General features: G+C 40.7%; 2 protein-coding genes across 12 annotated transcripts; one reads left to right on the top strand and one right to left on the bottom strand.

The window, feature by feature from the left end:
* Window positions 1-4,084: 4,084 nt before the first annotated feature.
* LOC131307468 (nicotianamine synthase) lies at window positions 4,085-5,846 on the top strand. The gene is made up of 2 exons (XM_058333973.1): window positions 4,085-4,715; window positions 5,122-5,846. Exons 1-2 carry the CDS (start codon window positions 4,145-4,147, stop codon window positions 5,559-5,561), a joined length of 1,011 nt encoding a protein of 336 aa, XP_058189956.1. The 5' UTR covers window positions 4,085-4,144; the 3' UTR covers window positions 5,562-5,846.
* A 4,273-nt stretch (window positions 5,847-10,119) lies between these two features.
* LOC131307469 (uncharacterized) lies at window positions 10,120-23,303 on the bottom strand. Of its 11 annotated transcripts, none has more exons than XM_058333979.1 (13): window positions 23,113-23,300; window positions 22,962-23,017; window positions 22,685-22,783; window positions 22,094-22,282; window positions 21,871-21,995; window positions 20,752-20,873; window positions 20,558-20,640; window positions 20,300-20,473; window positions 19,662-19,787; window positions 12,333-12,509; window positions 11,042-11,136; window positions 10,824-10,921; window positions 10,120-10,423 (listed from the first exon to the last, which is right to left on the bottom strand). In XM_058333979.1, exons 2-13 carry the CDS (start codon window positions 23,001-23,003, stop codon window positions 10,320-10,322), a joined length of 1,434 nt encoding a protein of 477 aa, XP_058189962.1. In that variant the 5' UTR covers window positions 23,004-23,017; window positions 23,113-23,300; the 3' UTR covers window positions 10,120-10,319. The 11 variants fall into 11 exon arrangements, with proteins under 11 accessions (XP_058189962.1, XP_058189958.1, XP_058189966.1 ...); XM_058333975.1 differs by having other exon boundaries at window positions 19,650-19,787; XM_058333983.1 differs by having other exon boundaries at window positions 19,650-19,787; window positions 22,685-22,753; window positions 23,113-23,246.
* Between the last annotated feature and the right edge of the window lie 117 nt (window positions 23,304-23,420).

Below are 23,420 nucleotides of genomic sequence, written 5' to 3' on the forward strand. Positions count from 1 at the left end.
ATTGTCATAGAGATATCATATGAGATTTTTATTGATCACGTTCTTAATGGATTTTATTATTATTTTATATTTTTGGCTTATATTAGGCAATAATTTAACAGGGGTAATTGGCTTCTTTTTTTTTTTTTTTGCTTTAATCCCATCATGGGCAAGAAAGTCAAAACATTTCGGTTTGCCCCCCCTCTGAGGGGAGATTAACTAACGGGTTTAATCAAATAATCAATAATCAATAATCAATAATCAATAATCAATCATTGTTAATCAACACGAATAACCAAACTACTTTCCACTTTTGTTTTGGTCTTAATCAAATAATCAATCATTGTTCAAATGATTACGTAACCCACTATTCCATTAATCAACAAGTTTCAATTACATATTCCTCCAAAATCATTTGGAGAAAAACTGCAGCCAAATTAAAGTATATATTTTTTTTTTTTGGAAAGGCAAAAAATTTATCAATCTTTGAAACCAAATTACAAAGATTAAAAAGAACCTAAACAGCTTCAAGCTAGAGAAGAGAAAAACCCACAAGGGAAAACAACAACTCCAGCAATTACAAGCCAACAAGAATCCAAAGAGAAAAGATAACAAACCAAGGTTGGCAAGAAAACAATTACGATACACCTAAGACCCTAAGCAAAACCACCAATGGGCTTGTTGCCTAGTTGGTAACTCATGGCTCTCTCGTGTGGGAGACCAAGGTTCGAGCCCTGCTAGGGGCAATTTGTGGGTTTAGGGCTATGAATAGCCTCTGAACCTCCCATGGACTAACTCATTAACTTCCCTACTAATCCCCACCAATATATACAATATTGGCTAAAAAAGACCCTAAGCAAAACCCAAAAGGAGCACACTCAAGCCTAAAGATCAAAACAACCAAAAAGACACCTAAGAGTCAATCATTATGTTGGACATCATGTGCCTTAGACCTTTCCTCATCTTCGGCTTCCATAATTGCTAATCGTTGAGTAAGATCCTTCTCATCCCCTGAATAGCAAAGGCCCATGATCTTTTTTTTGATTACCAAAGAAATGTTTACATGTTATTAATACAAAACAGAAACCATGTAGTGACACACTAAAGAGCATCATGCACAAATGATAATACATCATCACCTATTACTACACCTCACCTCACTTTTTTTTTTTAAAAAAAAAAAAACACCCAAAGGTTGGTAAGACACCAACAAACACCCAAAGAGGAACCCAGCCCAAACACCATAAACCCAAAAAAAAAACATAAAAAAAAAAATTTCAGGCCTAAACACCCAAAACCTAAGACTCCTATCAAACCCTAAATCTAACAACAAATCAACAAACCAGTCGCCATTGGATCGCCGCCTCGCAACCACTAGCTGAAGGCCCATGATCTTGTTAACGGTCCAAACAGCCTGAGCCTCATTTAGATGAAATTGGTAAAGCAAAAGCGGCAACAGCTGATCTAAACAGAATACGACTTTGCTTCTTTTTTCCACCTTTCTTCTTGGTCTTAGGAATGCCCAACGTAAATATTCTCTACCGACTTCTGCTTCCATTTTCCTTTCCCCGTATCCTTAGTCTCCTCTGATACTGTAAAATGATACTATGAAGCAGTGGCAATGGCTAGCTAATTAACAGGGTTAAATAATTTGTCAATTTTGATTGAAAGTAATTTGAGTCACCCTTCATTTGTTAACAGTTTGAGTAAAACTCATTTAATGTAGTGCGAGTTAAAAATTGGAATGAGTTTAAAGCGCTTTTATATAGAATTTGATTCTGAGTAAATTAAAAGGGTAAGGACTAGAGATTCTCTTAGAGGTTATGCAGATCTCCTAGTTATTAGATTCGAAATTTCTTTAGTAGTATCAACTCTTACGGAGTCATTCTATACAAGACTTTGCCCCGACTTAATTAAATGGGTCCTCCATTAGTGAGAATTTTTTTAGTGCTAAACGGATATCACGTGGTGTCCACTAGGTGCATTTGGGTTGTCCATTTCGGTTTTGGATAGCTCAGATTTGGAGAGAGAAAAGAGAGAGAGGGTGTGAGAGTTAGAGGAGAGAGAGTGTTTCAATTTAGGCAATTCAATACACTTTTGGACTGCTCGACTGTGCCTGCTCGGGCACCACGTCAGCCGGGCAGAGCCGGCTTATAGCCAAGGCGAGGGAAGCGGTCGCTTCTGGCCCCCGAAAAAAATTAAAAACGAGGGCCCCCAAATTTTTAGGATTTCTATATATATGGTCCAAAAAAAAATTACACTAGCCTCCTTTATACAAAATAGGCCCAATTGAAATTTAAGAGCCACAAAATAGGCCAAATTGTGGACTATACCGGTTACAGTTGCATCGGGGGAAAGAAGTTTTTCAAAGTTGAAATTGATCAAAAATTATCTTCAGTCAATCATGTCTCAAGAAAGATTAAATGGATTGGCTATGTTGTCTATCGAGAAGGAATTGGAGAAAAAGCTTGACTATGGAGACTTAATCAGTGCGCTTGCAGCAAAAAGTGCGAGAAAAATAATTTTCAAATGATGGATTTTGAGATATGGTAAATCTTTTGTATTGGTTTTTTCTTTTTTTTTTTATGACTCTTTGTAGACCACTTTTATATGAAAAATATAGGGTGGCCTCATTCAAAAAGTTCGCTTCCGGCCTCCAAAACTTATGAGCCGGCCCTGCAGCCGGGTGACGTGATACCCACCCGACACTGAAAAATTTCTCTCCATTAGTGGACCGTTTGATTGGTGAATGAGTCAAGTTGTACGTAAGCTGACCTAAACATGCATAGATTTCGAAAAAATAAAATAAAAAAGTTCATTAGCATGACAACAGAAATTACAACGATCAAGTTAATTAAAAGGTAAAACACAAAAGCTTCATCGCAGGAAAAACATATACGTACTGTTGTGAACGCTACACTTTTTTCTTTTCTTTTCTTTTTTGTTTTTGGTGAAAGCTGTTGTGTCCAAAATTGTTGTTGGTTGACAAATTATAAGGGTAAGATTTTCAATTTTGGTGGTTGACAAATTATAAGGGAAAGATTTTCTCTTAAAATTAAATTCTCAGGATAAGTTAATGGGCATTTTTAAAGATGAGTTTCTCTGCTTAGCTTAACTAAATGAACTGTTGGGTCAAGACCCCAACCCTCAAATTCGCACCTCTAAGCACAAGCACAAAAATAAACCAAGCACAAATGAGAGATATCCGAGGAAAACTTCACTATGCATAAATCACATATATAAGTATAAAAAATCTCACCGGGATAGCCACAATCCGGCTTCCCCACTCGTCTCTCTCTCCCTCACTCCGGTGACTCTCCCACGGAGTATCCGAGCATCTCTGAGGAGCACCGCTCCCCGTCGGACGGGGAGCCACAAACTGGCTCACTCTCTACTCTCTCCCTCACGTCTCTCAGCACACCCACACACTGCCTTTTGGCAATCAATATACAAAGGAGAACAGACAAGGGATTTTATCCCCTACAATCACACCCACACCACTTGGGTGTACCCCAACATGAACTAAAGCTTATGTTTCCACGGTTTCTTGGGCAAGTCATTATGCTCATATATGACAACTAAAATACCATTTAGTGAAAATAATTTGACTATCGACGTCAGTAGTTTGAAGAAATTTTTTTTTGGTGAAAACTCATCCTATGAAGAAATCAACTCCGTAATCAAAGAGAAAAAGGAAACAAACAAACAAAACCTTGTACGGGTTGTTTCTTGGTTTCGGCTTTGTCCTTTCGGTTTGCTCTCTTAAATTTCGGTTTGTTTCTTTCGGTCTTAGGATTTCTCTGCTTGTTTAGGGTTTATCAGCGGATGTTTCGGCATTGCTCTTCACTACGGTGTTTTGGTTGGCTCATTACCTTCCTTTGTATTTGATTCTCGGGGTGTACCCTTAATGTCGGTAATTTATTACGGAGTAAATCTTTGTAATCTTTTTCAAAGATTTATAAAATATATTTTTGCTGACAAAATTAAAAAAAAAAAAAAAGCAAACAGACAAACCCTAGTGCATAATGCTGCAAGTTCCATGCCTTCCCTCTGTTGGTGGACCCCACAGAATGTGTCCATAAATAAGGACCATCTATTGAACAGATTTCAAACGAACTCCCCAAGAAGAGACCCCTCTCCCCCCACATAGCCTCATAGTGTCGACATGGGCATCCAAGAAGAAGCAGCTCTGATTGACAGAGTCTGCGAGATTTATCACAAAATCTCAGGCCTTGAAACCCTAAAACCCTGCCAAGATGTCGACACTCTCTTCACCCAGCTCGTCCTCACGTGCATCCCACCATCCCCCATCGATGTGACCAAACTCCCCAAGAGGGTACAAGAGATCAGGTCAAAGCTCATCAGGCTGTGTGGCCAGGCCGAGGGCCTCCTGGAGAGCCATTTCTCCACCCTCTTGGGCTCTTCCTTTGAAAACCCTCTTGACCATTTGGATGTTTTTCCTTACTTTTCCAACTACCTCAAGCTCGGCCACCTTGAGTTCACCATCCTCGCCCAGCACACAGCCCAAGTCCCCCCCGCCCGGGTCGCCTTCGTCGGCTCCGGTCCCCTCCCCCTCAGTTCCATTGTCTTGGCCACTAACCACCTCACCGCTACCACTTTCCACAACTATGACATCGACCCGTCTGCCAATTCCATGGCTTCTCGCCTTGTTTCGACTGATCCTGACCTGTCCAAACGGCTGTTCTTCCACACGACCGACATCAAGGATGTTACAGGTCGATTGATTGCCCGTACCGATCGAGTTCTGGAAGCTTTTGCTTCAGCATAGAGTTTTAGTAGAATTTTTACCTATATATATTGGCTCTAACTAAGAGCATGTTTGTTTTGCCCTATATAATCCATTTTGATTGACAAGATCAAAATGGATAACTTATTTTTGACTATCCATGTTCTCTCATCAGGTTTTGAATTTTTGCCTGTTGAAAACTCTCTCTCTCTCTCATGTTCTGTATTGTTTTGCTCTCCCTTTCATTAATGTTTTGTATAGGTTTGATCAACTTCGATTAGACCTAGAAAAGTGTATAATTAGGAGCATGTTACATTAAATATAGGGGGCAACCGGGCGTAACGCTCTAGGTAATATCTTGTCACTGAACGAAAATTCTGACTCTGCCCCTGCAGGCGAACTAAAGAACTACGAAGTTGTTTTCCTGGCGGCGCTGGTGGGGATGGACAAGGAGGAGAAAGTCGAAGTCATAGCTCATTTGGCAAAGCACATGGCTCCGGGCGCAATCCTGATGCTGAGGAGTGCTCATGGTGCCAGGGCTTTCCTCTACCCTGTGGTTGAACCCTGTGACCTAATGGGATTCGAGGTGCTTTCTGTTTTCCATCCGAGCGATGAGGTGATCAACTCTGTTGTGGTTGCGAGGAAGTTTTCATCAATGGCTCCTGTTCAGTCATTTGATCATCACCACCAGGGCCAGGGGGTGATTAGCAATGGATCAGCTCATGCAGCAGCAGCTGGCCCACTTTTGTTGCCTTGCAAGTGCTGTGAGCAAAAAATCCAAGCTTTTAGTCCCCTCAACAAGATTGATGAATTGGCTATTGAGAAGCACTTCTAGCTAAAGCTCTCTCTCTCTCTCTCTCTCTCTCTCTCTCTCTCTAAATTTATGGAAATTGGATCCATAAATTACTTCAAATGTACGTCTAACTCATTTATCTTTTTTTGCATTATATTTTCCCCTCTTTTTTTTTGCGTGTTTTCATTTTGTCAAAATAAAACGACTTTTGGAATAGTGTTTGATTGCTTTATTGCGTATTTCAACACGCAAACAGCATAATTGTGATAATACTATGTTCCTCTCTTTTAATGTTTTATTGTTATTAATGAAATGTTACTTTCTTTCTTCGGTGATTAAAAAAAAAAAAGTGATAATACTACGTTATATTTTCTAGAGAAAGAAGATATGTTGAACCGATTGATTGTCTTCGTTATGTACTTGTACAAAACAATAACAAGGAAATCCAAACGCAATCCCAGAGTTGATTCCAAATCAATGCGTATCCATATGTGATACAAGAAAATCGATGGGCGAAGACAACAAGATGCAAACGTGTGTGGACTTTAACAAAAAGATCGTATCTGGTGTACATCAAAGCTCTTCGTATATATAACAAGGTTTGGGAAAGGTAACAACCAGTCATTTCATATTTTTTTGAAAGTTGAGATTATCTTTCACCTCCTCCTTCTTCTTCTTTGCATCTTTCACATTTTTTGGAGTGAGTTGAATGGTTTTCTTCCTCATTTTGTGCTTCTTTGATCTACCCGTACCTAATTGTTTTCCAAAATTCAGTACGTTTTTATATCTAACGAGAGTTCGTATAACAAGGACTTAAAAAAAAAAAAAAAACTGTTTAACAAAATGTCAAAAAAAAACAAAATCAACAATTTACTAGATATCAATATGAGTTCTTTATAATTTAAAAAATAAATAATTTTTTGCTTGAAAAGATGTATTATTTCTAAGTCCTCGTTTTGCAGACTGAACAAGAGTAACATTTAGGGACGAGTGGAGTATTGTTATCATTGAATTTGCTGATATCAAGAATATTGCCTTGTAATAAAAAAATAAAAAAAAGAATATTGTCTTTTTATCTTCATTTCATGTCATATAAAGCTTAATCTTATCTAGTGTCGAGTTCCACTTTTAGGAAACTGTTTTCTCCTTTTTGACGGATTGAATTCTGCAACGTCCATGGCATATTAATTGTCCCACCATTACCATATTATATATAGTGTTTAATCGTCATCCTATCCTATATGCCTTCTATTTTTTGTTTTGTCTTATTTTTCCCATTGTGAGTTGGTTAGGATCGGACAACAGCAATATTTCTGCCAATTATTTCATTTTGGTGATAGTTCTTTTTTTTTTAATTCCGGGGTAATGCAGGGTGTTCGGGCTAGCTTGGGCACACCTCAGACTAATCCCTACACTCCTCCCACAACCGTTTCACGCGCTTACGCGTAGGGTGAGGTGACCCCAAAAGTTGTTGGCAAAAAAAATCAAACTTTAGACCTTAGGATGAAGCAAACACGATGTCTCAAATCACTAATTAAGTGTCAGGCCAAGACCACTTGGTCAACCCTTTGAGGTTTGATAGTTATTCTGTTCTGCATACACCCATCTTTGTCTCGGTAGAGTCTGTCAGTGGCATGTTTCGGTCATCTTTCCCATTACTTAGAAAAAGTGAGCCACCGGTTCAGGTACAAGATACTTTAATGGAGCAAAATGACGAAAAAAGATTTGCTATAGCCAATATAAATTGAAGAAAACACAAATGCTATATACTTCTGTGATGTTTGCTTTAGATTTCGTGCATGCCATCGGAAGATTTGATACCACTTGTTGCGTTCATCGTAAGAAAACGATGAGAATATATATATATATATATATATATATATATACACACACACTTATTTTAATTTATAAAGAAAATATATTCTAATGACTAACGTTTTCAAATACTTGTTTCACAACATGGTATCTACTATCTATTCAAAATGTTAAATTCAACGGTCCAAAGTGATTTTCACAATTTTCCTATTTAAATCCATGGGAGGACTGTTCTCAAGAAAGGATTAATAAATCAAACTATAACAAATTAAATCGAGATGGCATGGAATTTTGGCATGAAAATATGTAACAAAAAATGAGTGGTAGTTTTTGGAAAGAAAAAAAATGCGTAATGGTTTTTCTTATAAGGTGTTTTTGAAACTTGAGGTAAAAAGAAATAAGGAAAAAATATTTATTTGGGATCCTTTCTATCCGTACGTCTTACTTTGTGTAGCTTTCTCATTGGTTATCTACATAAACTTGTTCTCTCTAACTTTCTGCAAATTAATGTAATCCACAAATCAATTTATGTGTCCGCCAAATTGTTTTTTATCGGCAAAGAAATTTTATTTCTATTAATACTCGAAAGGATACATCGAGAAATTAAGTCGGAAAAATATCACACTGAGAACAAAGATGCCAAAAACAGTTGACACCATCAATTTGAAATCATGTGCTAAACTTAACAAACACCCAAAATAAAAGGGCCCAATATGTGTCCACCATTTTGACTACACGATTAATTGGCCGGGGTGCCTCATCAAAAATAGAGTTGAAATTATCTACATTTATTGCACTCACTATATCTTGAATTACAATTCAAATGATCAGAATTCCGGAACAACTAATTAAGAATATATTTTAGTAAATAAATTGATTGGTTCGTGAGTTGGACTTTTTTTTTTTCTAAGCAAAAAAAAAAATATTAATCTTTATATAAGATTACAAATATTGAGGTTTAGTCTTTGCGGAGGTCTTGGTGGGTTTGTTTTTTCGTCTGTTTGGCTTTTTGCCTGATTGATGATGGGGGTTTGCGTAGAGGGTCTGAGCCTCGTTTGTGTTTTTGGATGTTTTACGTTGAGTTTCTTTGGGTTTTTTGGTGTTCAGTTGGCGTCTTGCCTATCAAAGAGAATGAATGGAAAGCAGAATATGGAGAAGATATGGTATATTCTCTTGATTAGGGGATCTCCATCTTGAGTTGGACGAGGTTAATGTACGTTGTACTACCCCCGTCCCAATAAAAAATTTTGTTCCCGAAAAAATAAACAATTGCCCAGTAAAAGGAGAACTTAAAATTATTGCATTTTCATCAAGAAAAAGTAATGTTCAGCTGGACGTGGTTAATGTTGTGCTATTTTTTAAATTTTATTCTATATTGTTGAGACTTTTTTTTTTTTGGTAATGCAGGGTGTTCCGGGCTAGTTTGAGCGCACCTCGGACTAATCCCTACAACCGTTTCACACGCATACGCGTGAAGGTAAGGTGGCCCCAAGAGTTGTTGGCAATGAGAATCGAACCCGAGACCTTAGATTGAGAGACTTGAGACTGTAATCGCTGGATTTGATTCTTAATTGTTTGCGGATAACGTAATTCTCATGTAAATTCAAATAATCTTGAACCCTTAATTTTACCCAAATCTATTGTTTTATTTATGTTTTTTCCCTCCAAAATTTGGGTTAAAATTCCACATTTGTAGATAATAAGAAAGTGAAAAGAGGCGATGAGAACAAAGGGTATGGATTTGGATTTCTCCTCATTTGGATAAGGGAAAAAAGAAAGAAAGTAGAACTCAAAAAGGATAGGCAAAAGGGGAATGTGTCATTAGAGATGGGTTCTTACTTCGAGGCGCCAAAAGCATGCACATCATCTTCTCAAAACTAACTGAACCATATACGGAGTATATTCAAAGACCCGTCGCGTAACTAACCAATAACAACGAGCAACATATACTGAAGTACGCGTAAAAGAAAGTAGAAAAATGTGTAACATTTCTGTAGCTTGAATACATAAATACCATAGCTTGAAGAAGGCACAACATTTCCATAATACTGCCTTGACAAATTGAACCAAGTTTTCATCACTTCTTGACCCCTCTACAGGTTCTTGAGCCAAAAGATGTGAACAAGAGAAAAAGACATGTCATTTACTCATGCAAGTTTGTCTGTGAGGGGTAATGCTCAAGCCTGGAAAGACTTTTGAACAAATGACAAAGCATACAACCAAAATGGTCACAAATGCTACTTAACCTTTGAGAAGAAAAGCCACCCTCAAGATCTCATTCATGGTCTTTATATAGAGGTAGTCTCAAAATAAAAGGAAATGGCCAGATGTTGAAATTGAACTTTCAACTGATACAATTATATCATGTTATTATCAGGAACTTTCCATTGGTCAGTGGAATACAAGATTCCCAGTTTACCTAAAACCAATGTCTAGTTCCAATTTCAGTGAAATACAAGATTCCCAGTTAACCTAAAACCAATGTCTAGTTCCACAAGATTCCTAGTTATTGATGGTTACTTCCTCTGTTCCAAAATATTTGTCCGGTCACAAAAACGAAAACTTAAAAATAATACAAAAAATTTCAAGAAAAATTTAACAATTTACTAGATATCAATGAGTTTGTTTAATATGTGAAAGAAGTTCAAAATTTTTTAGAACAAATAAGTTATTTTTAAGTCTTCGTTTTGCGGACTGAACAAACATTTTGAAACGGAGGTAGTACCATTTATACCCGACTGCCAAGTACCATAAAAAATGAAGGATGCATTGGTTGAGGTAGAAATGATAAGGCAAGGCAAGAACCATGGATAACATTGCCAGAGGGATATTTGAAATGTCAAAAGCAGTTCCACTTAAGAGAAACTACTAGGAAGTGTCGGTCATACAAAAAAAAAAAAAAAAAACAGATGTACAGTCAATATAGATCATATAAACGAAATTTAGATCATTTCTGACATCTCCTAAAAAGCCTTTGTGTATCCTTCATTGTTTGGGGCAGTATCTAGAACGGAGTTTATCAAGCCTCTCTGCATACTCAATGGGAGTTGCATTGCTGCAAAATATGTCATCCCATATCCTGTGGAGATCTGCAAAAAGAAGATAAAAGATCAATTCAACTAGTTTCTGTTATTCTGCACAGCTTCTCGCACCAACGATCTGAGAGAGGGAAGAGAGAGTTCCAAGGACAATGATTTTCGCGACAATTCACAGTTTTTCAGTAGTATAGACTGGTAAGAAAGATATTGTATGCATGAACTCGTAGACTTATGAAAAACTACACACTTCCTTGGTGAGGTCAGGTGGTAAAGTTGACACAAATGACTGCCATCAGTAAAATGGAGAGTAACAACATAGCATAAACACAATGCATAAGCCAATGTCGTTGTCAGGCAAACCTTCCCATTTACTCTATAATCATACCAATGTGATACAATAACATAAATGCTGCAGATCACATACACCAGAAGATTTTATATGGGAACATACCAGCCCTCTCTGCTGAAGAAAGGCACATGATGATCATGTCAAATCTTAAGACCTTGGCCAAATTTTCTAAATAATTGACAGCCAGATCCATTTCTTCACTGCCAAACAGATAAAACATTAGTCTTAGCATGTGACATAAGTCAAGTAAAAAAGAATTTTGACACATTCTACATAAAATCATCAGACAACCAACAACCAAAAAAACCTCAAGTACTTACGTGAAAAAAGTGGCAATACACCTAATAATGTTGATTAGCAATGGAGCAGACAAAGCATTTTTAAATATCTGTGGTAGCGCAACTGGTGATGTCACCTAATCATTCAAAAACCAATAGTCAGGTGCTATATAGATGAACTATCTGAAACAACAAAAGATATTCAAAGTTCCAAGGGAAATAGCAGTAGCAATAATTCCCCAACAAAACCAAGGGGTTGGCCTTGTGGTCAAAACCTGGGACATAGGGATTTTCTCCCACCTAAGGCAAAGTTCTCAGGTGCTATCAACTCTTTTGGGGCCAGTCCATACGGGGCTTTGCTCAGGCAATTGGGGCCCCCCCCTAGTGGACGTCAGGATTGGTCCCCCAAGATTAGTCGACTTGCGCGTAAGCTGACTCAGACATTCAGTTCTAAAAAAACTAATAAATAATTCAATAACTTTAACATGCCAAGCGTGAATGCCTATGAATTCGGCTATCACATAAATCAGCACTCGAGATGAAGGTACCAACACTGTTAAAGCATCTAGCTCAAAACCAATTGGCCATGAGTGGAGAGGTTGCTCAGGCTCATATACGAGTTTTGGAGGAGATAATTAACAGATGTGGGACGAACTCCAACAAACACAAACAAGGCAACTTATGAAATTTGTTGTTTTAGTAGACCATCAGAGAGAGGGAGAGAGAGTCCAAATCAGCCTCACACAATGACAGCCGATTGTTTTGGCGAGCAAAACAGAAGTCCATCAAACTAAAGCCTTGTTCAGTTGGGGATTTGGAAAAAAATTTTGAACTCAAAAAACACTCATTACCCCTATCTCCAATCATTACTCTTTCCACTCATATTACCCCTATCTCCGATCATTACTCTCATTTTTCTCTCTATCTCTCTCCATTCATTACATCTATCTCCAATTATTATCCTAATTTCTCTCTCCACTCATTATCCCAAAAACCAAACTCAAAAATTTCCAAATCTCCATCTGAACAAGGTATAAGAGGGACAAGACAAATTCTGTAGGTAGGTGTTTAAATCAGGTACTTTGCATCCTATACAGCCAGAGAGTAACCTTTACTGCTCCAACAGTTATAGTATTTTTTTTTTATAGGCGCTCCAACAGTTATAGTTACACATAGTGATTAGCCCTTCCCTATCCCAGGTCTTCAGTATCACACTTAAGAGTTTGCAAGCTAAGCTAGAAGACACATGTACTAGACTAGTGCTTTAATTGAGCACGAATGACAAAAAACAGCAATATAGACAAGATTGTCGAGTAAGATCACCATTGCATACCTTCAATAAACGAGCTTGTAAATTATGATCACCAGCAAGTCCTCGCCAAGAAGCCTCAAACTGATAAGCTGAATTTGGTGGTGTGATGTTTTTTGCAGCTTCAACCTTTGCTAGAGAAGCTGCACGAGCAGCAAGCTCCTGCACTGATGCTTTGAGCTCTTGGTTTCTTTGATTTCTCTGATAAGGATTAGAGAAGGAACAATGTCAAATATGTAACTACAGAATTTTCCAAAGATCAAAAGAGAACAACCTCATCATATAAAAATGTAAATAATAATTTGCACGAAATACCATAAAGTGCCATTTTAAGGTAAATCACCTTTATGGTGGAAAATACCTTCTCGATGGCGATAGTATAGATGCTAGTTGGATCTGGTCAAGTGGCTATGCTGTTGGACAAGCTTAAGTTTTAGCAGATGAAGTTCCGTAAGGAACTCTCAGAAGCAGATGTCCTCAAAGTACAACGGCATTCTCACCGCAACTAAGACTGGACAGGGAGGGATGGCCACTCCAATAAAGCCCTTAGTGATAGATATCATCATGTGTCAAATGCGGTTATTTGCACTGCTATCAACAGTTGTTTACTTCTTATTACCCATTTGATTATGAGCATAGAAACAGAAGTGAAACAGCAACTTACAATGCAAGGAAAAAAGAAATATGAAGCCGGAAGCAAAATTCTGGAGGAGTAACCGAATAAAGTGCCAGTAGCCACTTCGGTAGTAATCAATCAATTTGTTTCACTAAGACTACAATCAAGTACCATGGTGGTGCCTGAAAAGTCTGGGAGAAGCTTGTCACCTAGGCGGCGAGCGCCGGTCGATGGTTCTCCGTTGGCTATGGCACTGTCCCTTCGATAACCTTCCTTAATGACGCATTGGTGTTCCCTTTGGGGGATGCCTTCTTGATGAGGGGTAAGCTCGTCACCTATTTCAGTGAGATGGGCGGCGAACACTAGCCGATGGATCTCATCCGTTGGCTACAGCACTGTCCCATTGGTAATCTTCCTCAATGATGCATTAGTGTTCCCCTCGGGGGATGCTTCCTTGTTGAGAGGTAAGCTAGCCGATGGATCTCATCCATTGGCTACGGCACTGTCCCATCGGTAATCTTCCTCGATGATGCATCGGTGTTCCCCTCGGGGGATGCCTCCTTAAGCCTTCCCGCAAGGCACAGCATGGCTCTATCGGGCAATTCTTGGCCGTTTGGCCTCGGATACCCCTGCAAACACTACCCGTCGGTAATGCTCCGAAAAGAAGACAAAAATACCCCTAAGGCGAAATGTTATTTTTACCGGTCCCACAAGGCAAAGCACAACTCTATCGGGCATCCGTAATAGAATCCTTCACCATTGAGTATGGGTAGGAAGAATAATCGGGAGGACATATAAGACAATCATATCTTGCATCCCACACCTGCTTGTATGTGTTATGCTTCTCATCTTTGCCCAAGTATTTTGTACATGTCCGTTCCATCTCTTTAATCTCCCTAACTCAACCAATGGACAGTGCAAACAGGATTCCTTCAAACCAAATTGCTTGGGACTTATGTCGGGGCTGTGGTAAGCAAATCTTTCAAAGCAGATGAGGACTGTCCGAGACATCCCCATTTTCTGTTGCCCGATGCAATATGTTGGCAGGAATTGATCAAGAGGCCCTAATCTTGTGTAAGGCTGCCAAACAATCTACAGGAAACAGAAGAGTACAATAACTCGCCTACGGCAGTTTTATGAGAGCCATGACTAATTAAAAAAATTTGAATGGAGACCTACCTTGCAGCCATCCTCCTCATCCATCTCATCATCAACCTGCATCCCCTCATATATCCTGTTCAAAGTTTGTTTAAATATAGCCTTATCCTTAGCTTTCCAAGCATTATTGGCAGACTTCTCCAAGAGTTCTGCCCAGCCCACCAACAATGGGAAGCTTTTTGGAAGATTGGAAGATTGGCATTGTGTTCCTCCAGAGTAGCCCCAGTTAAATGTAATGCCAGCTTTGGGATGTGCTCCATTGCAAAATTTTGGAAAATAAAACAGAAAACTGTAGGTGCAATTTCCGTTGTACATAAAACAATAACCATCAACACATGAAACATATCCTTACCAGCAGAGAGTATGTGTGGCCCGCTATCGACTTTGTTTGTTTCTTTTTGCAATCGGATAGCGACTTGTGCAAATGCACTAGCTGGCTAGCACCCCATGCATACTCGTCCTCTTCATCCATATTTTTCAGGAGCGGAAGATAACAAACCAACACTGTGTCTCCTGATTTAGTGGGAAACACCACACTCCCTAGAATGTACATTAGAAAAGCCCTGACAAACGGTAGGATTTTGGGGGAATTTTCCTCTACTTCTTCCGGAAGCTTTTCAAAATGTTCCTTTAGCCAACTGAAGCATACCTCACTACTATCTGTTATACAACCGTTCTCACCTAGATACTTTAACACATATCAGCATAAGTTCCCTCAGTATTATGCTCAACGGCCAAGCCATCTACTGGCAAGCCCGTGATGTACAGTACATCCTCCAAACTATAAACAAAATTATGTTCGTTAAACCTAAAACTCCGAGTATCGTCATTGTAGCAATCTACAATGGCTGAAAGTAAATGCATATTATGTGTGACACGAGATTTCAATTTCAGCAAGCCTGCAAAACAAGTTTTCTGTACCATCCTATATACTTTGTCATCAATGTTCCAATTTTTTTTGTGGAGGCGGAGGTTATTCACGAGATCCTTTGATGCGACCCACACTAGAAAGTTAGGATCAGAAAAAACAAGCACCAGTTTTGTTGAAACAGAAAGCAGAAGGAAGATTCAACTTACAAAGTTCATTTCTTCCATTTTGGTGAGTGAGAGATCAACAATCTGACATTGAAATCAAAATTCACTTCGCAATTTTCATTGATTATTCATAAATATTAGAATTTAGTCACTAATTAATCAAAACGGCCTTGGTGGCCCTGGGCTTGCCTCGGCCGGCATTGGTTTTGGCTGGTGCTAATGGCGATGGTGATGGGTTTTTGACTGGGAAATTTGAAGTTAGGGTTTTGAACTTTTGATGTGAGAGAAAGCAGGAGAGTTTTTGCCGTCTTTTAGAGCACTAAATTCATTGCTATTTTAGACCACTTTCTACCAAACAAATCGAAATAGCTTAAAATGGTCCAAAACTGGTAGGGTTGAGTACAGATTCCTATAGAAAAAGTGGAATTATTATATGAAAACCACAATTATCACCATTATTAAAGCAGAACTGGCAAGATTATTATATACAAAGTGGATTATTATATATAAAGTAATCTTTGGCGAGGAGGGCGCTGAAGAGGGCGAAGAAGACAAAGGCGAAGGAGAAGGTAGTCGATGTTGTGGGAAAATGAGGAGTAGCACCGAGGGCTTTGACGTCGCCGATTCGGTTGAAGTGGATTATCAAAGTGGTCCTGGTTCTGGTCGAAGTGGATTATCATTAAGTTGATTCCTAATGCACCGTGGCGAATCAAAGACCGTTAGCTAGTTACGCTTTTTCGTGCGGAGACACCAATGCATCATCGGGATTGTGCCATAGCCAACAGATATCCATTAGCCGACGCTCACCACCATGGCGACGAGCTTACCTCTCAGCAAAAAGGCATCCCCTGGAAGGAACACCAATGCATCATCGAGGAAAATTACCGCAGGGACAGTGCCATAGCCAATGGATGAGATCCATCGGCTTGCGCTTGCCACCCATCTTATTGAATAGACAACGAGCTTATCTCTCAACAAGAATGCCATAGCCAACAGAGAACCATCGACCGGAGCTCGCCACCTCCCGCGACAAGCTACTCCCTCAACAAGGAGGCATCCCCTGGGCTACACACCGTGGCATTATGAATCAAAGACCATTAGCCAGTTACGCTTTTCCGTATGGGGACACAGATGCATCATCGGGATTGTGCCATAGCCAATGGATATCCATCAGCCGGCGCTCACCACCTAGGCGACGAGTTTACCTCTCAGCAAGAAGGCATCCCCCAAAAGGAACACCAATGCATCATCAAGGAAGATTAACAAAGGGACAGTGTCGTAGCCAATGGATGGAGATCCATCGACTAGCGCTCGTTGGCCATCTTATTGAAATAGGCAACAAGCTTACCTCTCGGCAAGGAGGCATTCCCCGAAGGAAACACCAATGCGTCATCGAGGGAGATTACCGAAAGGACCCAAGCGACGAGCTTACCTCTCAACAAGGAGGCATCCCCCGAGGGGAACACCAATGCGTCATCAAGGTTGCCCGTTTGACACAACGAGTTGCCAAGATTTCCGAAGCAACAATACCATAGCCAACGGGGAATCATCGACCGGCACTCACCACCCATCTCATTGAAATAGGCGACGAGCTTACCTCTCAACAAAAGGCATCCCCCGAAGGGAACACCTATGCGTCATCGAGGAAGGTTATAGAAAGGACAGTGCCATAGCCAATGGATGGAGATCCATCGACTGGCGCTCATTGCCCATCTCATTGAAATAGGAAACAAGCTTACCTTTCGGCGAGGCATTCCCCGAAGGTAACACCAATGCATCATCGAGGGAGATTACCGAAGGGACCCAAGCGACGAGTTTACCTCTTAACAAGAAGATATTCCCCGAGGGGAACACTAATGCGTCATCGAGGTTGCCCGCTTGACACAGCGAGGTGCCAAGATTTCCGAAGCAACAATGCCATAGCCAACGGGGAACCATTGACTGGCGCTCTCCGCCTAGGCGACAAGCTTCTCCCTCAACAAGAAGGCAACCCCTTGGCTACACACCGTGGCATTAGGTATCAAAGACTATTAGCCAGGTATGCTTTTCCGTACGGGGATGCCAATGCATCATCGTAATGGTGCCATAGTGTGTGGCCCATTGATCGTTGATCCTAGTTCCTCTTCAATTGGTTCGAGAGTTGCCTTGCCTTCTTGCCCTGACCTGCATAGTGAACGCATGACTAAGACCTGGTCGAAGTTGCCCGGCAAGGCCCTCCGGCAAGAGGATGAGAGTGTGCAGAGAGTAAAGCAAAGAACTAGGGTTTTAGTGTGTGGAAGCATGTACCTTTTAGGGCTGCTATCCCTTGGTAATTATAGAGGATCCTTAGCTTGCTCTCCAAGTACGGGCATGTGCCTTGCACGGGTTGACTAACGTCGTTATGACGTCGCCGATAAGATCTGGTAACTGTTTTTGGTGTGAGCTGGCACCCCCATGTGCGCCCATCATTACCTTATGGCATAGCGGCTTCAACGCGTGAGGCGACACGTGGTGCCGCGATTGGCCGAGCCTAAGGGAAGATGACTCAAAAGAGGGATGACACCAACAGAGTGGATGGTCCTGACAGTGGCCGAACCTGAAGACCTTTCCCTTAGCCAAGGCATTGAGTAAGTGCGGAAAGATTCTTCCCCAAGCCCCGGTCATCGTCGAACCTGAGTGTGGGTACGGCTGACTCCTTCGTTGTTAACCTCGGTCCGCCCCTGCTGGACATGGGGTCTGAGTCATTAAGTTCGGCTTACAACAATAGCCCCTCAATCTCTGTCGACGCCATTGTGTGGTAGGGATTGAACATGAGCCTGGTCGAGCTTCAGAATTCGCCGAACCCGAATGACTGTGGATGTGACCGCCACTTGGCCGAACCTTGCCATCTTCTGTCCCCTCAGAGAAGCAGCAACCGCCAGAGTCGAACCCCAATGGATGAGCGCCAAGTGTCATCTCCTGTGTGGGTGCGGCAGACGAAAAGACGCTTGGCACGTGTTAGGGAACTGCACGGTCGTCCCATCAATGCCACGTGTCAGACGTTGGTTGGCTGTCGGTTCGGCGGTGTAATAAAGGGCAGGAAATTTGAATGGGGTTTTAGCCCCTATATAAGTGAGAAGGAGAGGAGAGAGGGGTTACAATCTCCTTCTCTCTCTAGAATCCTTCGACCGAAGCATCTCTCTCCTCCCTCTTGCTTCGAGCTTTGATTTCCCGTGGATCCACCGTCAGATCTTCCAAAAATCTTCAGGTATGGGCTCGATTCGTGTTGTTCTTCATTTCTCTATAGTTTTCATGCCATTTTTCACTGTTTTTCTGGGCTTTGCTAGGTTTTTTGTTCTGAGTGAACAGTACGATGACGGGAATGAATAGTGATATTCATCCCTGTATTCAACATGTTCTTCCGAGCCCCAGTCCTTGTATTGGTTGGCTCTGGCTGACACTGAATCTGATCTTGAAGCAATGTCGAACCTAGGACATGAACTTCAAGAGACTCCCGAGCCTGTATCTGTAATACGAACTAGGGTGGCCAATAGGGTAGCCGAACTTAGCGATACCCTTGTCTTTTTGCTGACGATGAGGTTTCTCATTCGATTTCTTTTTTTTTGTTTTGTTAGGTCTGGCTCACCCAGGTTTCTCATCGGGATGGTGCCATAGCCAACAGAGAACCATCAGCCCGCACTCGCCGCCTAGTCGACAAGTTGACCCCTCAACAAGGAGGCATCCCCGGGGCTACGCACCCTGGCATTAGGAATCAAAGACCATTAGCCAGGTACGCTTTGTCGTGCAGGGGCGCCAATGCATCATCGGGAAGGTGCCATAGCCAACAAAGATCCATCGGCCGGCGCTTGTCACCTGGGCGACGAGCTTACCTCTCAACAAGGAGGCATCCCCCGATGGGAACAACAATGCATCATGGAGGATGCGAGTCTGCAAGCATTACCGACGGGACGTGAAAACACGAGCATTTGAGACCAAACGGCCATGGAATTCTAGTTTCTGCCCGATAGAGTCGTGGTTTGCTTTGCCTTGCCCTGCCCTGCCTTGCCTTGGCTAAGGCATGCCATTACACGGGCATTTTTTTCTAGCGTTACCGACGAATCATCTTTTCACGGGTTTCCGAGGCCAAACGGACAACAATTGCCCGACAAAGTGTTTCTTTGCCCGATAGAGTCGTGTTTTTGCCTTGCGGGACCGGTAAAAATAACATTTCGCCTCAGGGGTATTTCGGTCTTTTTTCCGAGCATTACCAATGAGTAGTGATTCCAGGGGTATCCGATGCCAAACAACCAAGAATTGCCTGATAGAGCCGTGCTTTGCCTTGTCCTACATTTTTAACTTCGACGAGGATAATCGAAATCCTCGACAGTTCACACAGTATTGGAACTCCACCAACATTCTTCCTCATGTTTTTATTCAACCCGGGAGAAGAGAGTGATAAGACAAGAATGGAAAACAAACAAATTGTGGATGCAAGTATTATTGCTGCATCCTTCTTGAACCAACAGAAGATTTTGCTAGTGTAATGAAATGAAGCAATGATCTAACTATAAGACCTTATAGCTCACCAAAGGAGAACTCTGGACAACATCTTCACGAGAGGTATCGGTTTCTTGTCCCTTACTTCTTGTACTTCTGCTTTCTATTTCTACAACAGGCATGGGTGTATTTGCACGAACTTGTCCACCAGTGTCCTGAAAAATTAAAAATAGCATTGAAAATTCAGGAAACCTAAATTGTTATGCATTCACTAAAATATGCATCAAGTAGCCTCATGATAGTGCTTTTCAGATGCAACAAAAGTTGATCTTGGGATCTTTAACTCAATAGGCACCGTAAGCCAGAAGTGAACAAAACGGAAGAATCCTCAGACTTGTTTGTTGTTACCATCAAGTCCCAATACCAAGGACTTCCAGCAGACTCTACTACGATCAGCTATTTTAAGTAAATTAAATCCTACTGTTTGAATGATAGGCTTTTTCCAACCTCGATTGGCCAATAAAACATGTTCTAAACCTTATTTTTCTATTTGAAGATTCATTTTACTTCACCAAATCGTCGACCTGAAGGATGATTAACAACATTAGCCAGCCCAAAAGTTAGTGATTTTGGATGGAGTCCCTAGAAAAGTGCTACAAGTTTTTAATTAACACATTTTCCCTCCTTTTTAAAAATTCCAACAACAATATAAAGGAAAGACAAAAACCTCAATCACTCTGTTAATATCTTCTTGAATCGCAGCAGCTCCCATTTTCTGAGAACTACTAGATACAGATTGGACACCTCTAACATGTCCGTTCACCTCCACCTTTGACTTTCCAGCTTTTTCCACTCCTTGCACAGAGCTTCTCAATGCTCCAGAAGCCTTCTTTAGCAGCTCCTGTAAAAGCTAGCTTGAGCAACTGGCAGGTTCTTTACCAATCTATAAGCAACAACATACATCTGGGGCATGACAAAATTTTACCTTACTATACAATGATTTAGCTTCTGCACACTGCCTTTTGACCTCTTCGTTGTTTGGCTCCAGCCTCAGGGCAAACTCAGCATCTGCAGTCAGCTATACTTATCAAATCAAGACAAATGTCGAATAAGAAATAATATAGCAAATAAGAAAGGATTCAGCTAGTTAAGAACTGATATTTTAAGGAACTACCATACCGTCACTGGATTCTTTACGTTTTCCAAGTTCTCTTCTAGCTGTTGATCGACGTGAGTATGCTTTAATGTAACGATCGTCTAAACTTAAGGCCTCTGTGCAATCATCCTCAGCCTCTTGGAATCTAATCAACCATTTATAAAAAGGAACAAACAAGTTAGAGTATAGATGAGTAGCCCCTTGGCGAGCTTTGATCTTCAGCAAACTGGATGACCTATTATACATACAACCTATTTAATGTTATTAAAAAGCTCCTGATGGATCAGATATCAACTACTGCAAGACATGGAAAAACGGTTCACATGACTACTCATACACTGATAAATCACAACACAATGGATAGCGGACATCAATTGTGAAATCAATTTTACAGCTGAGAACAGCAATCTTTAGTGACTGTTTTCACCACAGCATTGCAAAATGAGTGGGGTTTTATCCTCTCATGTTATTTCAGTTATGATTGTGAATGAAGGATGGGGAAGGTACATAAATAATTACGGTAGTGGCTCATTGTTCATTGGGATTTACGGTAGAAAGAAGGGAACATGTGTTGAACATTTAAGGTCCAGAGAAGAAAAAAAAATTCAAATTGGGAAGGTGATCCTCCCGATCAACTGAGAGGTCTACTCCAATTTCTTGAAACATGACAAAGGATTTTTATAAAGGCCAACATGAGATAGCAAGGGGTCAGAGGGAGCCAGAGTTGGATAGTTGGAAACCTATTCATTGTTAATTTCTAATTACTTGACAGATGATAGCTGAGAGCAACAACAGAGGTTACTGCTGCCAATCCTTCCCATTGGACAACTGACAAAGCAGGCTCTCAGCAAGTTTCTAGACCTGTTAAAAAAGGGGTCCTATTTGTTCTCATGCAGGGTTGAGTTTTGAGAACGTAATGACAATTGAGATGGCTTTCAATTTGGATTGGCAATCATGCGCATGATATTGAAACTTAGATCACCAGCTTTCTGAGTACTTGTGGCCTCAAACCCTCAAATATCAACAACAGGGTGGAGGAAGCACAACATTTTGAAATCAGATATTATTTTCCATCTGAACACCATTCCTTAACTGCTTCTGCAAAAAGTTTTAGAAGCATTGAGAAGAAGCGAAGAACTTGCCTTCTTATTTTAAGATAAGCCATTGCTCTATTTGCATAAGCTACAGCGGTTGGTGATAATGCAATGCTCCTAGAATAGCAGTCAATTGCTTCGTTAAATTTCTTCTGTTTAAAGTACTCATTACCCTGTAAATGATAAACAATGTATGTCAATATCAGTATTGTCAAATTCTACAATAGAATCATGGATTATAAGAATTCAGCTCTACTAGAACACATCTAACCAACTCTTTCTCTGAAGCAGCATCAGGAGAACTCGTTTCTGTCATGAAACCACTTGATAAATTCCTGATTGAATCGTAATTCCTCAAGTAGTCATATTGTCTTGAGGTACTAGAATTATCAGATGTGGATGGTTTTGCCATCGGTCTTCTATCCTCACCAACTACTCCAACCTTCTGAGAAGATGACACCTTCAAGGACCAACGTCAACATTTACCACATAGATCCCCACAACCATAAAAGCAGACACTTTCTCTAACTTTTCTACTGTCCTTGTTTCACATGTTAAGGTCCACTTATTAAACATGCTACTTAAATCTTTAGAAAACACGCATATAGTCCATCAAGGAAGCAGACTCTATGAACATTATCTACAGAGCTTCAACCCCTCACTTATGAACTCCCTGCTCTCCAAAATTTTGAGCAAATCGGATTCAGCAGACCCAAATGGAAATCATTAAAAGACATTGTACTTTTTGAGGGCTTCCTTAATGTTCAAAAACATTGTACTTTTTGTTTCTCTCACTTCATTTGTGATGTCAGCAGCATTAAACATGAAAAAAAAGTAAATTGAAGGGTTCTAAAAAAATTACCAACTTTGCCGTGTCACGATCTTTTGATCTCACTTTCTTGTCTTTGCCATCAACTGACATCTCCCAATCCTGCAAGTCGTTCAAAAATCCCTGGAAATCCTGGTGGAAGGATGAAACAATCCCACAAAAGAATTACAAAAAAAAAAAAACAAACGGAGAGGGCTAACAAATTCCACTTCTGATTGATCAAAAAGTCTTTTCAGTTTCTGTATAGGGTCACACATGCAAGACTGAATTGACGAGGAAGGCAAGAAGCAGAGAGGGAGGGAGAGGGTACCACAGCTTGATCGCGACCGTGCTTGTTTGAAGCCCTAGCCATTGGAGTTGGGAAAGCTGAGAGAAGGGAAGAGTAGTGAGAGAGAGAGAGAGAGAGAAGAAGTAGAAGAAGAAGATAGAAGTACTAGAAGTACAAGATTGTGTGCGTTTACGAGAAGTGATCTCAGCTGAGCTCGGCGAACGCTTTTCGATGTCTCTGGAATTCGAAAGAGCTCTGGCCCTTTGGATACTTTCGACCTGTTTGGAACGAAAATTTCTGCCTTGATTTTGACCAGGGTGATGAACGAGCCGATCTTGTGGGTAGGGTGCCCTTCCTCCCGAGATGAGACTCGGTAAGAGTTTTGTCAGTGGCAAGGGAGTGTGGGATAAACATTTATGTTCACTGATGTTAGTTGGTATTATGGTGACGGTCTGTCCGAGAAGTTATAACTCGAACCGAATATTCCACGGCCGGTAGAAA

Source organism: Rhododendron vialii, chromosome 11a, assembly GCF_030253575.1.
Source record: "Rhododendron vialii isolate Sample 1 chromosome 11a, ASM3025357v1".
Taxonomy (NCBI): domain Eukaryota; kingdom Viridiplantae; phylum Streptophyta; class Magnoliopsida; order Ericales; family Ericaceae; genus Rhododendron; species Rhododendron vialii.

Excerpts from the sequence above, each read along its gene's own strand:
- LOC131307469 (XM_058333975.1), bottom strand. The coding sequence starts at position 23,003 with ATGGCTAGGGCTTCAAACAAGCACGGTCGCGATCAAGCTGTG. Across the intron at positions 20,874-21,870 it reads GCTTATCTTAAAATAAGAAG|ATTCCAAGAGGCTGAGGATG; the intron begins GCAAGTTCTTCG and ends ATGGTTGATTAG. Across the intron at positions 10,922-11,041 it reads TGTATTGCCACTTTTTTCAC|TGAAGAAATGGATCTGGCTG; the intron begins GTAAGTACTTGA and ends TCTGTTTGGCAG.
- LOC131307468 (XM_058333973.1), top strand. The coding sequence starts at position 4,145 with ATGGGCATCCAAGAAGAAGCAGCTCTGATTGACAGAGTCTGCGAGATT. Across the intron at positions 4,716-5,121 it reads CGACATCAAGGATGTTACAG|GCGAACTAAAGAACTACGAA; the intron begins GTCGATTGATTG and ends CTGCCCCTGCAG.